General features: G+C 45.5%; 4 protein-coding genes across 5 annotated transcripts; 3 read left to right on the top strand and 1 right to left on the bottom strand.

Annotated features, from left to right (window-relative positions):
- Positions 1-264: 264 nt before the first annotated feature.
- GL218_02117 (putative membrane protein C17A5.08) lies at positions 265-1,062 on the bottom strand (the record flags this gene model as incomplete). The annotated part of the gene is made up of 4 exons (XM_033578611.1): positions 265-288; positions 338-604; positions 663-851; positions 910-1,062. The coding sequence occupies 4 exons, from the start codon at positions 1,060-1,062 to the stop codon at positions 265-267; spliced, it is 633 nt and encodes a 210-aa protein (XP_033438134.1).
- Positions 1,063-1,785: 723 nt separating this feature from the next.
- GL218_02116 (putative alkaline phosphatase family protein) lies at positions 1,786-3,817 on the top strand (the record flags this gene model as incomplete). Its single annotated transcript, XM_033578610.1, has 4 exons — positions 1,786-1,863; positions 1,915-1,926; positions 1,994-3,576; positions 3,625-3,817. The coding sequence occupies 4 exons, from the start codon at positions 1,786-1,788 to the stop codon at positions 3,815-3,817; spliced, it is 1,866 nt and encodes a 621-aa protein (XP_033438133.1).
- Positions 3,818-6,918: 3,101 nt separating this feature from the next.
- On the top strand, positions 6,919-8,447 carry GL218_02115 (Trimethyllysine dioxygenase; the record flags this gene model as incomplete). 2 transcript variants are annotated; one of them, XM_033578608.1, is made up of 7 exons in its annotated part: positions 6,919-6,954; positions 7,124-7,187; positions 7,249-7,336; positions 7,395-7,506; positions 7,564-8,182; positions 8,232-8,303; positions 8,368-8,447. In XM_033578608.1, the coding sequence occupies 7 exons, from the start codon at positions 6,919-6,921 to the stop codon at positions 8,445-8,447; spliced, it is 1,071 nt and encodes a 356-aa protein (XP_033438131.1). The 2 variants fall into 2 exon arrangements, with proteins under 2 accessions (XP_033438131.1, XP_033438132.1); XM_033578609.1 differs by lacking the exon at positions 6,919-6,954 and adding an exon at positions 7,049-7,072.
- Positions 8,448-9,324: 877 nt separating this feature from the next.
- Positions 9,325-13,872, top strand: GL218_02114 (Serine/threonine-protein phosphatase 2B catalytic subunit; the record flags this gene model as incomplete). Its single annotated transcript, XM_033578607.1, has 8 exons — positions 9,325-9,501; positions 9,739-9,832; positions 9,894-10,277; positions 10,333-10,465; positions 10,518-10,591; positions 12,045-12,209; positions 12,292-12,881; positions 12,952-13,872. 8 exons carry the CDS (start codon positions 9,325-9,327, stop codon positions 13,870-13,872), a joined length of 2,538 nt encoding a protein of 845 aa, XP_033438130.1.
- Between the last annotated feature and the right edge of the window lie 126 nt (positions 13,873-13,998).

Genomic DNA, 13,998 nt, shown 5'->3' with positions numbered 1-13,998 from the left:
TCAAGAATGTAGTTCATGTCACTTACCACTTACACGAGAAATGTTATTTATACCAGTGTGTATATAAGTCAACGTAACACGTATTTCTAGCTTTGGAATAACTGTCATTCCCCCATCTTGACCGAAAGACTTCTCATCCGATTATGTCAACAATTCTCACTCCATTTTGACTCCTATGATACATAACGCATGAGGTGCCAATGCCAACCGGTGTTCCAATACGCCGCAAAACCAGTCTTAATCTTAATGTTTCAAGCCCTTCATTTACACGTAACCCTTTCGTGCGCCCTATGACATTATTAGCAGAAGCGCAGTGGTCCATAAACAAGTTGCATACCTGGAAGAAGAATCGGACGACAAAGACCTGCAAGCCACCCATGCAGATAACCATCAGACACTGGACCAGGCTGAAGTTGACGATTCGTGACTCCGTGCTTCGGACGGTGCTGAAGTTTCGGTTTTCTCGCGTGCGGAAGTACTTTTGGTTTCGCGCAATTGTGGACAGTTGACCCGACACCTTGTATATAGATTCTTCAAGAGCTGTTGTCTGTTCTGGAGTCGATCCTTGCTTAGAGGGAAGCTGAGCCCGTACTTCGTCCTCAACCTAGATAAAAATGGGTTAGAACCTGTACACATTGTCCGACAACAAGGACTCTACTCACAGAAATTTCGAAATCAACAAACTTCTCCGAATATGTGCTCATATCATTATCGAAGCAAAACTTATACTCGCCAACCTCATTGGCCGTGAAGACGAAATCACCTTGACGCTCCTTCTCTCCGTCCAAAATAACCTTGCCTCCCGGACCAGTTACTCCATAGTTAATATCGAACGAGCCTCCAGATTGGACCTGTAGTAAAAGTCAGTCAGCGGGGTTTAGTTAGCAAGACAATGCACATAAAACATACGGCGAAGTAGAAGGCAATCTTGGAGCCCTTCTTTTCGGCTGCAGCATAAAAGCAAGCCTGCTCGTTAGCACCAATTTTATAAGTTAAAGCGGTTGCTGAGACCAAAGAGAAAAGGCAGGCGAATAGCCCAGCCGAAAATAATGTCGACTTCATGTTGTGTTGTTGTGCGCGGTCGGAGGATATGAAGTTGATCGAAAGCTCGGGGAGACCTTCTGGACAACTTGTCGCAAGCGATAATTGCTTTAGCTGCCACGCCTGAACATTGAATTCAAGGGCCAACTGTCAGGGGTCGGGTTATTACTTGGCCCGCCCGTTTTTTATGCTACTTAGGTACTTAGGTACTTGGTTACTTCACGCCCCTATGTACATGACTTAACAGCTCGTACAGAGAGTTTATGAGTTTAATCAGTTAAACTTGATTGGTCCCAGATAAAGCATATCGGCGGGGATAGTGGAGAGCTTCAGCCACATATACAGGTATATTACAGGGGTATATGTAACTCTATCACTCCACTGTCGTCACAACTACCTACCTTGTACCTAATACGGAATATAGTAGGCTAACATTGCGACAGGAGGTTCGGTAACTTGCGACGGAAACCCTACCTTCGCCCTATTTTTCAACTTTACATCTACAACTTTAGATGGCCTTTCCCTACCATCTGTTCGTGACGCCATCATAGGCCTCCATCTGTGGAGTTTATTTTTTTATCTCAAATCTATACTATTTCTTCCTCTCATTCACATATATTAGATTTCTACTCATCTAAGGTCTTTAACTGTACCCAGGTAGTATAGTCCGGCGAATCATTCGTCATATAAGTCTAGCTCGACTTATCTCACTTTTCGGCCCCCGAATTTATTACACTGTTAATGATGGGGGAACGCACTAAGAGGACAGCGGCGATCGCGTCCACAGGAATTAGAATCGCCTCGATCGTCTTTCTACGATGGGTAAGAGCTTCACCCCCTAACCCCTAATATGAATTCTACTAACAACAGCAGGTCGCTTTACCCGTAAGTTAGCTAATCAATGCGCCGTCTACGCGATGTTGCCTCTACTTAAACTTACTAACGATCTCAGCCTTTTCTTCCGATAATTTATACACTATTTGCTATATATCTTCCATCCTTCATCTCGACTTACGCGACCGAATCTAAATACGAACTTATTGACGAAGTCGATATAGTCCTTAAGGAGGACATCTTGAATAAGGATGATATTGCTAATGGAACAACTAATGAAGCTGTCGTAGTTGAGGAGGTTGATGTTGAAGAGACAGCAGAAATCGTGAAGAAGCCTCTGAGTCCCCTTAGCACCCTCTTAAAAGGGACCCCGAACCCGAATAGCTTTTTCTTGACGGCATTAACATTCTTGCTCAATGCTGCTTGTGTCGCGATGGTCACTGATATGGTATACACACCCCGGTGGTTCCATCCCAGTCATGACCTTTCTTTTGCTCGTCTTGGATACGTCTCAGACAGCGAGGCGAAACTACTGATCCGGGAGCCCGATCAGACAAAAATGCCCGTCACAGTTCAAGTTCATATTAAAGATGCACAGCCGCCGTTTGACAACCCTCTGTGGCAAACAGCTGGTAGTATTCTTTCGACGACTAACGAGACCGACTTTACCGCGGTAGTCAATATTCCCCTGAGCCATTCTAAGCAGCGAGTGTACGAATGGACCACCTCGAACAATCACTCGGGTGAATTCACATCTGCTCCTAAGCCGGGTTCCCTGCCAGAGCTTTTTGATGGCAAATTTACCTTCCTCTCTACCTCGTGTATTGTTCCACGTCTTCCCTATTCTCCGTTAGATCACCCCTTAGCTTTCCCAGGCATGAAACATCTAGCGAAAGTATTACCAAACCTGGGCGCACAGTTTATGTTATTCCTTGGCGATTTCATTTACATCGAAGTACCTCAGCGATTTGGCGACTCCGTTGAGAATTATCGACAGAAATATCGCCAAGTCTATGCTTCACCCGACTGGCCAGCTGTAGGCCAAAATCTTAGCTGGATTCATGTTCTTGACGACCATGAAATATCCAACGACTGGGATTCGAAGTCGACTGGTGTATATGAAACGGCCGTAGACCCTTGGCACCATTATCAGACTGCGGTGAACCCTCCGGAGGCTAAGAAGGCCGGAGGTCAGGGCATCGTATCGCGCAAAGGAGCCACATATTTCTCGTTCATTCAAGGACCTGCCAGCTTCTTCATGCTTGACACCAGAAGTTATCGCTCCAAGAACTCAGAGCCGTTCGATAGCGAAAACAAGACGATGCTTGGCGACACGCAACTCGAAGATTTCCTTGACTGGGTGCGCCGCCCAGAACCCAAAGGAGTTAAATGGAAGATCGTTGCCAGCTCTGTTCCATTCACGAAGAACTGGAGAGTGAACACTAAGGACACTTGGGGTGGCTTCCTCTCTGAGCGTCGAAAGATTCTCGAGGCTATGTGGGATGCTAGTAGCTATGGAGTAGGCTTTGTGATCTTATCTGGAGACCGCCATGAATTTGGTGCGACAGCCTTTCCGCCGCCGAAGAACAGCACATGGTCAGAGAGTGCGACCGTCCATGAGTTCTCGGCAAGCCCCCTTAACCAGTTCTTTTCGCCTATCCCTACCTACTCACAGACAGACGATGAAGATGTCCAGCTCAAGTAAGTTGCGCAATAATCCCCCTAAATTAGCAGTACGTTGACAAGTAGATATATAAACGCGGGCAACTCCAAGTTTGGTGCGATCACCATCGAGAAGTTCGCAGAGGGAGAGCAGAGCAGCTTGAAGTACACCGTCTATATTGATGGCGAGGAGAAGTGGAACACCGTGATATTATCGCCGGAATCGTTACATCCCGCCAAGACAGGGGGCTCTTTCTGGGACAGACTTAGGGGAATTTGACCCTAATATAGGTAATCTCACATATAATACACAGCTAGCTATGGGCTCGCTTACATGCTCTCGGTTGAGCATCGAATTTGCTGGGCAGATGAATAGACTATAGTTTTTAATGCAAAACGACGCGATTGTTATAGGGTGTAAGATGCTAAATGTGATACTTTATCTTTTATTCCAGCTATATTTACAGTCTTATCTTTCTACCCCACGTCTCCCTTAAACACCATACCAATCATCTCAACCCGACAACTACTAGTCACAAGACCTTGTAGTACTACTATCAGAGACGGCCGTGGTCGGGATGTCGCTGGACCTTGAGCTATGGCCCCCCGCTGATGTTCTGGAGTACCTCTGATCCGAAAAATCGGAGTACCCGGCCCATACACCGTTGAGCCATGTTTGTCCCCTCAATAGTTCTCCTGAAAGGCGCGCTTCGTGAAGTAGTTGCTGCCACCTCTCGCTTAGTTCCTCGATGTCTTTCTTTATGTCGGCTAGGGCTCTAGGGCCTTGGTGTTCCCGCTCTTCTTCTTCGCTGCTGTCTATGGTCGTACGAGGGTGTAGCCCCTTTTTGGTCGCCTCCTGCTGCTCCGATTTAGAGCCTGTGTCCTTCATCTTGCCCCTTTCCTCGGCTTGGTGGGAGATCTCAGTTATGTCGAAATCTTTCGCTGCTGATCTCTGCAAGTTTGGCTTTTGCTTGGGTGATGGTGATGGTGTGCTAATTGGCGATACTATGTCTCCCGACTCCTTGGACTCGGTAGTAGGGCTGTTTGGTATGCTGGCATTTCCTTGTTGTTTACTTGGTTTCTCCCCATGCTGCCGACTTCGTTGCTCAGGCTTGCCTGTTTCTGGACCATAACATGCTATGTTCGGAAGACCCTCAAATATGTAAAGTCTGCCTTGAATGGGTTTAGGAAAGATCTCTGCAAATGCTTGTCTGTTGATGCTGTCCGAGATATATGTGAAATATATCTGAGGGCCTACATGTGGTGCGGCTCCCTGACCCTGCCACAAGGACTCTGGCCTATCCGGCTGTCGAGGGGGCCTTGGCCCTTTTGGTCTCGGACCTCTCGAAGGCGTTGTATAAGGATAGCCGTGATAGTAAGATGGCCTATCCATAGGGGACCCATCCACTTGAGGACTAGGCCTGTAAGTAGTGTTGCTTACCGGCCTCCTAGGTATTGTACGATTTTCTTGCATAGAATTGTAATGATAATTAGGTACTGCACGGCGAGACATCCGATTGATTGGCTGCGTTGATCCGTCAAGGTTCCTCTGGCTGTGATTAATAGGATTCTGGCTTCCAGCTACATTAGGTGGCCGTGCGTTAGATTGTTGGTCTATACCCTCCTGCCGCGGTGGTTCTCGATCATTAGACCCGGCCAATTCAGCTGGGCTGTTCAACGTCTCTGGTGGGGGAGGGCAAGGAGGAGAAGAAGGAAGAGGGTTAGCCTGGTTGTCATTGGCGGCCTTGTCGTCGCTGAGTTTTTCTATTATTAATTCACAACACTTTTTAATTCTATCTTTCCAAGTTTTTACCGGTGGGCGGTCTAGAGCATCAGGGCCTTCTGTCAGAGGAGGGTAGTGTTTCATGCGATAAAGATAACATCCTCCTATCCCGAAGATGGCGAAGAATGATGCAAGCATAATGGATATTACAATTACTGGCTTCTGAGGTACGGGCTTATTATAGGCAAGGGTTGCGATGAGGATTGCCACCAGCAGAGACCAATATGAGGCTCACAATGCAACATGGTATAACTTTGTAAGTGATATCTCGCACACAGCTGACTCTGCGAGTGCTTTTAAGTCTAGCCTGGCCCCTTTCTAAGTCACCCAAGGGTTCATTTGCTGTTACAACCGTGGCCATGGTAGTTGGTGCTATGGGGCATTTCATAAATTGACAACATCGAGTCACCTGTGATATATTTGAACAGGCAATAAGATAAATGGTAGATATTTCTCGAGCAACTGTGTATATTCTACCCATGAGAAGGTTCTAGGTGGGTTGTTAATTTGATATTAGTTAACAAAGATGCCATAAAAAGGACCCGAGAAAACAATAGAACGTGTGGCCTTAAGATTTAGTTATAGTGTTGGTTGAATTTTATAGTTATATGCTTTGAATTAAGTGGATATTCTACTTCATAATAAAAAGTTATAAGCTTATAAAATGCTAAATGATATAGAACCGTGTTTATAATTTTAAACAGACATGAAATTAGTACATTATAGGAACGGTGGTTCGAAAGAGAATTTTGATATGCATTGATATATTAGCTTGTTCTCGAGTATCCAAGTGTTAGACAGAAGATACTAGGATAAAGGTAATAGTTGATGCACATGTATGGCTAAGTGACCCGACACCCCCTAATATTTCTTGTTGTTATGGTTTAACTGGTTTACATTCGTAGTAATTATTGAGTAGTGAAGCTATTGTGATAAACTAGGCTTATATGTGCTATAGATTCCATCTGTCTACTTATACCTTAGGAGGTACCTTTAAGGGGTAATAGGAGATGCACATGTAAGTCCAAGGACTAGCTTACTTGTGGCGCAGCAAGGACTAAAGTTTAGCCACATCTACTAATACGGAGGTTAGTTATAACAGGTACATGAGGTAGTTAGGTAATACGTTAGTTTTAGTTCTCATAGCCTCCACTACAATGGCCCCATTTCAATCATCTTAGACTCCTTCTTAAGTTCGAAGGAGTGGCTTAATTGCTATACCATACCTTAACCCCCCTACATCTCAACTCATCTATACACATTATATTAGAGATCATGATGAGTTTTAATTTTAGAACGATAAGATGCAGTCGACGTATGGTGAGGTTCGTACCTAGTAATATTCTAGCTTGAGATAAGTCAAAGCTGACAATACTTTTGTGTAGTTGGGCGGCCGGAACTCGCCGTAGCCTACCGCCTTTGTACCACTTGCAAGCCAGAACGCTGGCAACGACTTCTGAGAAGCCTGTTGTGTTGCCTATTGTGTCAAGTTCGAGTGGCTACGTCGTTTTTATAGAGCCTAATCCCGCTAGACGCTTGGGACGGGTCACACTGTAAGTAATTGGCTTTGTTTAGCTACAAATGCTGGTGTATCTATCATGGTAACACTCGCGAAGGCCAAATATATGGTTACGGTATGTAAACTCTCCATGATAGATATCATAGAGCCGTAAAACTCATCTTTTAAGGGATAACTGCCGATGCACCAGTTGCGTTCATCAAGGTACTATGCAGAGGAATTTCGATACGTTCGTATGCTGCTCTTCCCCAGTATAACCTGCAAGTATTCTAAAGTGTATTTAGAGGATACCTGAAGATATTGAGCCCTCTCAGATTGATGTAGACCACGATGGAGTCAGGATACAGTGTAAGAGATTAGTTCCGTTGCACCTAACATCTTTAAAATAATATCATGCTTATTTTTGTAGGGGCAGAGGATGAACACGAAAGTTTCTATCCATGGGACTTTCTTAAATTCTACCTGAACTCCGATAAAAGAGCACCGGAGCCTATTGAGTACGCCTTACCTTGATTGAAAAATAGCTCAAAATTTAACCAATGTTATAGATTAGAGTATTTCGGAGCACAAGGACCACAGGGTTCACAAAACTGGCCCCCATCTTTGGAATACCGGATTTTTTTCGGCAAACGAAACTAAGGCCGTCGGCAGTTTGACGAGTTTCATCGTAAGTCTCTCTTACTTAGTCCAGCTAAAAGGGGCTCATACTTACGATTATCTTTAGAGGCGCAATGGTTTTGCATTTGTTACTGGAGTGCCAGTTGACTCGGCAGAACCAACTAAGAAGCTACTGGAGAAGATTGCCTTTATAAGACAAACACATTACGGCGGCTTTTACGACTTCATTCCGGACCTCGCCCATGCCGACACCGCTTACACCAACATAGAACTGGGAGCTCATACTGACACGACTTACTTCACAGATCCTGCTGGGCTGCAAGCGTTCCACCTCCTTTCTCACACCGACTTTGGCGCCGAGGCCTATCCAGAAACAAACCTCGGAGGCAAATCGCTACTTGTCGATGGATTCCATGCTGCAGATATTCTCAAGAAAGAGGACCCAAAGTCGTTTGATATACTAAGCCAAGTCAAACTTCCGTGGCATGCTAGCGGTAATGAGGGGATCACTATATCGCCTGACAAACCGTATCCAGTTCTCGAGGTAGATGAAAGCAGTGGCAAGACGCATCGAGTTAGATGGAACAACGACGATCGTGGAGTCGTCCCCTTCGACACTGAATACTCTCCAGATGAGTGGTATAGGGCCGCAAGGAAGTGGCATGACATCCTGACAAGAATGTCTATGATGTACTGGTTTCAGCTCAAGCCGGGCAATCTTCTAGGTGAGTCTGCACGATCTGAATTATAATTCCTACTTATATGGACATATAGTATTCGACAACTGGAGGGTTTTGCACGGTAGAAGCGCCTTTACTGGAGTGCGAAGGATATGCGGTGGATATAGTGAGTCCGATGTTCATTTCATAGGCATCGTATCAGCTATACAGTACTAACTAACATTTATTAGTCAATCGGGATGATTTTATCTCGAGATGGAGAAACACTAATTACCCACGGGACGACATCCTGAAGCAAATTATAGGCTAACTTTTATCCCTGGCGGTACCGGCCGTACTCGGCATAACCATAACATGCTCGGGTAGAAATACCCCTTGGCTGTCAGGTTCAGACCTGGGAATTTTGGAGGCTAAGAGAAGATATAAGTAACACCGTTGTACTTATGCAGAGCTAGGTATTCTATTTGCCTTATTTGGCAATCTGTTAACTTGACTCACCTTATTCTTACGTTATATTTGTACAGCAACGTCGTTATTTCTTGACTTCTCCAACATACCTGGCGGGTATCAAGTGACCCCCCCCCTTCCCCTCTCCTTATTGCCCCATTGCCTAATGTCTGGGGGAAACGACCAAAGCGGTCCACGCCCTAAACATAGATCAAAAGGTGTAATCTAGTTTGCGCTTATCTCGATACCCTCCATGTGTTAATGCAAGACGAGCCCACGAGTTCATGAGCTTGCATTTGGCGCATCAATCCCACGTTGTCTTGGATGGCCACTTAAATAGGAGCTGCAGTAGTCAGACGTTCTAGCAAACCAGCTTTCACAATTCGCTTTAGGCGGTTACTACTCCGCAGTTTGCTTGCAGGGTATAGGTCTTAGTAGGCGACCCTTTACTGCACTTGGACGTCATCTTCGGCCCGGGCCCATCACATCGGCGCAATTCGGTGATTATCATATAGGGCCTGTAGTTTGCGGGATACCACGTCTTTATACCACGTTTTTATATACAATTAATTCTACTGTTTTTTTTTTTCCGCCATGCGTCGCCTGCTATTTAAATTCTTTTCGTTCCTCTTTTATTGTCTAGAACAAAGGATACCAACTCTCGGTACTCATTCTCGGTTTATTACATCTTTCCGGTTTTCTGATTTTCTAGACCGTCTTCTACAGATCCAACCGTCAAGATGGCTGATATGAGCACTGGCACTTTCAAACATGATATTACAGAACCTCCTAAATCTAATCTAGTCTTGCCGTTATTTTCCCTTAAAGGAAAGACAGCTATCGTCTCTGGCGCTGGCGCTGGAATAGGTCTCTCGATAGCTCATGCATTTGGTATGAACGACACCCCCTATTTCACAGTCTGTATTTCTGCACTTGCTTTAATGTTTCCTGTGCCATCTTATCTGTAGCATTGAACGTACACTAACAAAGGACAGTAAGTGGATAACGCATTGTTATTTCAGTGCTTCTATAAGAGCCCCGACCCTTACAATCGACCCTGGTAATAGATCGCAAGACACAGAGCCCGCTGAAAACCGAAAGACTTCTAACGGTACTCACAATTTGTTCTACCGTGGTAGACTAACTCGTACTAGGCTGAAGCAGGAGCCAATGTTGCGATATGGTACAATTCTAATAAGAAGGCCTTAGAAGAGGCTGCCAATGTCGAGAAAACGTATGGCGTCAAGTGTGAGTAAATACTCTTGGTCCTCAAAGCTCCAATGTATCTGTTCTGAACTTCGATGAATAGGCAAGGCCTACCAGGTCAACGTATCGACATGGGAAACGGTTCAGGCTGCCGTTGACGAAATCGTCAACGAGTTTAACGGCAGACTTGATATCTTTGTCGCGAACTCGGGTATTGCGTGGGAGGACGGACCCTTCATCGATGGCCCACTCGAGACGATGCAGAAAGTGTTGAAGGTAAACATTGACGGCACCTTGTTTTGCGCACGAGCTGCCGCCCTACACTGGAGGCGACAGAAGAAGGAGGGCACTACTGTCGACGGACAACCGCTAGAGAACTTCAGCTATGGCAGTTTCATCAGCACTGCTAGCATGAGCGGCCACATTGTCAATATTCCCCAGCAGCAGACCGTATACAACGCGTCTAAAGCTGCGATCACTCATGCCTGTAGGTTTAGCCTAGCCATGCAACCTTAAGATCCCCATACTTACACTAGTCGTAGGCAAGTCATTAGCGGTTGAATGGGTTGGCTTTGCGCGTGCCAACTCAGTCTCTCCGGGGTATATTAAGACGGATATTTCCTCCTTCATTCCTCCCGAGACCAAGAATGTTTTTAAGGGCAAGATCCCGATGGGGTAGGTTTCTCTTTCCTACCATCCTAAGCTCATCATCTAACCCTGGCTACAGACGGGAGGGCGAGCCCGAAGAATTGAAGGGCACTTATCTATACTTAGCCTCTGACGCTTCTTCGTATACAACCGGTATCGATATCATTGTTGACGGCGGCTACTGCGCGCCGTAAACGAAGCATTGAGATATCTGTTGGCTTTTCTGGTTGGAATAAATGGGCACTTCCATAACGCTAGACTCTTGGTGGTAGAGGCGTTTCTCCGTCGTTATTTTATAGAGAAGCTAGGCGTCTAGATTCTTGAAGCTTATCAGGATACCCTTATGAATAAATTATGTTATATTTGATTTCGAGTTGTTTCGTATATTGTTTGATATGTAATTCGACAAGATGTATTAAAGAACTGCGTTTGAACCTTGATTTTTAATTTGGTCTGATAAAAGGTTAAGAGGTGTTTAGTAGCCCGCCTTAGCTAAGCATCACGTGTAAGTGCTAGCTAAGTGTAGATATAGAGAGTTCATGCGTTTATCGCGGATGAAGTCATCGTCGGGATTGAGCATATGTTATTACGCATTCCTTCTGGTGTAACTATACCTATTTCTAAAGGTACGATAAATGTCTTCTGTCGACTGGTGAGCCCCTTATATAGGTACATATATGTACACATTATAACAGACATAGGGGCAACTGCCTGCATCGAATTAAATATTTAGAAATACAAATACATATGTACCTAGGCTCGTATTCGAATAGCCGAATAGCCAAGCTCTTATCGCACGTATGATAAGAATGTTGAGTATTGAAGCTTTTGTTACCCCTGGGCATGGGTAAAATATCTAAAATGCACATGCTCGGAAAATGTATTATCTATCAAATCTCCTAGGCAGATAGGTCTCTACCTATTATTAATTCACACCGAGAATCGCATAAACCAACCATATCCAGTTGGGCTTTTTACCTCTTACATATGTCATATCACTTTTTCGGGGAGGCCTATTGAAGTCATATAAGGTAGGTACACATATACATAAAGGCCTAGAATTGAAGTACCTTTTTTGTACTCCTCACTCCACTCACCGCGTATTACACCGCATTATACATATCTCATTGTACACTATATCTACAATAGATTAGAAGGTACTTAGATAGGATTGCATATACATTACCTAAGGTAACCAATACAGCAAGCTCCAGCTTTCAGGAGGTGCAAGAGCAAGTACATAATCTTTAGTGTAGCACACATAGCACGTAACGAAGAAGTAACACACACACATTGATACCTCCCACTTAGATCGGTTTTCGTGCCTTGCCAATCCTGCCTGCCTTCCGCCGCCTAACTTGCTAACTCATCATTTTCATTATTATTCTCCAGTTTCAGCCCTCGTGCTTCTTTTCCACTTCTTCTTCAACATTCAACATATCCACTACCTTCAACGGCCCAATAGATCTTCAAGTTAACTTAATTTTATTCCCCATTTCTCTATACACTTTGGCTGCGTGAAGCGCTGCTACTATCCGACCCTCGTAGCTAAAGGCGCATCATCGTTCATCACCTATATTTTACTATGGACGCTGAAGAGGGCCAGGCGCCTTCTCTCCCCCTGCGGGCTCGGCGCCAGAACAACGCAATGTTCAGGTCGACAATGCCATTCGCGCTATTCAGGAGAAGAAGCCTCTCCCCGAGATTGACTTCAGTATCCATACTATGGAAGATGGTACACAAGTTAGCACTATGGAACGGGTCTGCAAAGGTAGGCTATTCAAAACCAAATTCTTAGGAACTACCCCGCCACTTAGACAAAATACTGATTGACTGACCGACTGGGTATCTAGATGTTCAAGCGCCCGCCACATTCAAGCCCACCGACGAGCAGTTTTTCGAGGATGATACCCATACGAAACCCAACATTACTTTTTTGAAGCAGCACTTTTATCGCGAGGGTCGATTGACCGATGAGCAAGCCTTATGGATCATCAAGACCGGCACTGAGCTCCTACGTAGCGAGCCAAACTTACTGGAGATGGATGCCCCTATAACAGTCTGCGGTGATGTTCACGGTCAATACTACGATCTGATGAAGCTTTTCGAAGTCGGTGGCGACCCGGCTGAGACTCGGTATCTCTTCCTTGGCGACTATGTCGATCGAGGTTACTTCAGTATCGAGTGTGTTCTATACTTGTGGTGCTTGAAGATACATTACCCAAAAACTCTTTGGTTGCTACGCGGAAACCACGAGTGTCGCCATTTGACCGACTACTTTACCTTCAAGCTTGAGTGCAAGCACAAGTACTCCGAAGCTATCTACGAAGCTTGTATGGAATCGTTCTGCTCCCTTCCGCTTGCCGCTGTCATGAACAAACAATTCCTCTGCATCCATGGAGGGCTCAGCCCCGAGCTGCATACTTTGGATGATCTGAGAAATGTAGGTCCTCGAATATTCCCCTTAGCCTTATCTGTAATGTAAGATATGGTCTGTTGCTGACCTGAGATAGATTGACCGCTTCCGGGAACCGCCTACCCAAGGATTGATGTGCGATATCCTATGGGCCGACCCCCTAGAGGATTTTGGTCAGGAGAAGACCAGCGAATACTTCATGCACAATCATGTGCGCGGTTGTTCGTATTTTTTCTCCTACCCTGCAGCATGCGCGTTCTTAGAGAAGAACAACCTACTCTCCATAATTCGAGCACACGAGGCTCAAGATGCCGGTTATCGTATGTACCGTAAGACTAGAACTACTGGATTCCCGAGCGTTATGACCATATTCTCCGCGCCCAACTACCTCGACGTTTACAACAACAAGGCGGCGGTATTGAAATACGAGAACAACGTTATGAACATTCGGCAGTTCAATTGCACACCGCATCCGTATTGGCTTCCTAACTTTATGGACGTATTTACTTGGTCTTTACCATTTGTTGGTGAGAAGATTACCGATATGCTGATTGCCATCCTGCATACCTGCTCAGAGGAGGAGCTTAAAGAGGAAACACCTCTATCGTCATCTCCTGGCCCGCAGTCGCCTCCGCTCGGGGGTCCTTTATCAGATCCGGATCGATCGATCGAGTACAAGAGACGGGCCATCAAGAACAAGATCTTAGCCATTGGTCGACTATCACGAGTGTTTCAGGTACTTCGGGAGGAATCAGAGAGGGTTACGGAACTCAAGACCGTGTCCGGCGGACGACTACCTGCGGGTACACTCATGCTTGGCGCAGAAGGGATCAAGAATGCTATTAATACCTTTGAGGATGCCAGGAAAGTCGATCTCCAGAACGAGAGGTTGCCACCTAGTCATGAGGAAGTTCAGAAGCACCATGATGAGGAACGACAGCAGGCATTGGAGAGGGCCTCCCGGGAGGCTGATAATGATAAGAAGTTACAGACTCTCTCCAGGAGGTTGAGCACGTAAGTACTAATTTGTTACCATCCTGTCAGCATCCGCTTACAATTAAGCAGGGATCGCAAGCGATGATCCAGTGCGAGTAATATATCAGCTAATCGTTGAGATAGTGGGTGAGCATCACCTCGGTGTTCA

Source organism: Daldinia childiae, assembly GCF_008694065.1.
Source record: "Daldinia childiae strain JS-1345 chromosome Unknown Scaffold2, whole genome shotgun sequence".
Lineage (NCBI taxonomy): Eukaryota > Fungi > Ascomycota > Sordariomycetes > Xylariales > Hypoxylaceae > Daldinia > Daldinia childiae.
The sequence above is the reverse complement of the archived record's forward strand: the minus strand, read 5'-3'. Positions and strand labels throughout refer to the sequence as shown.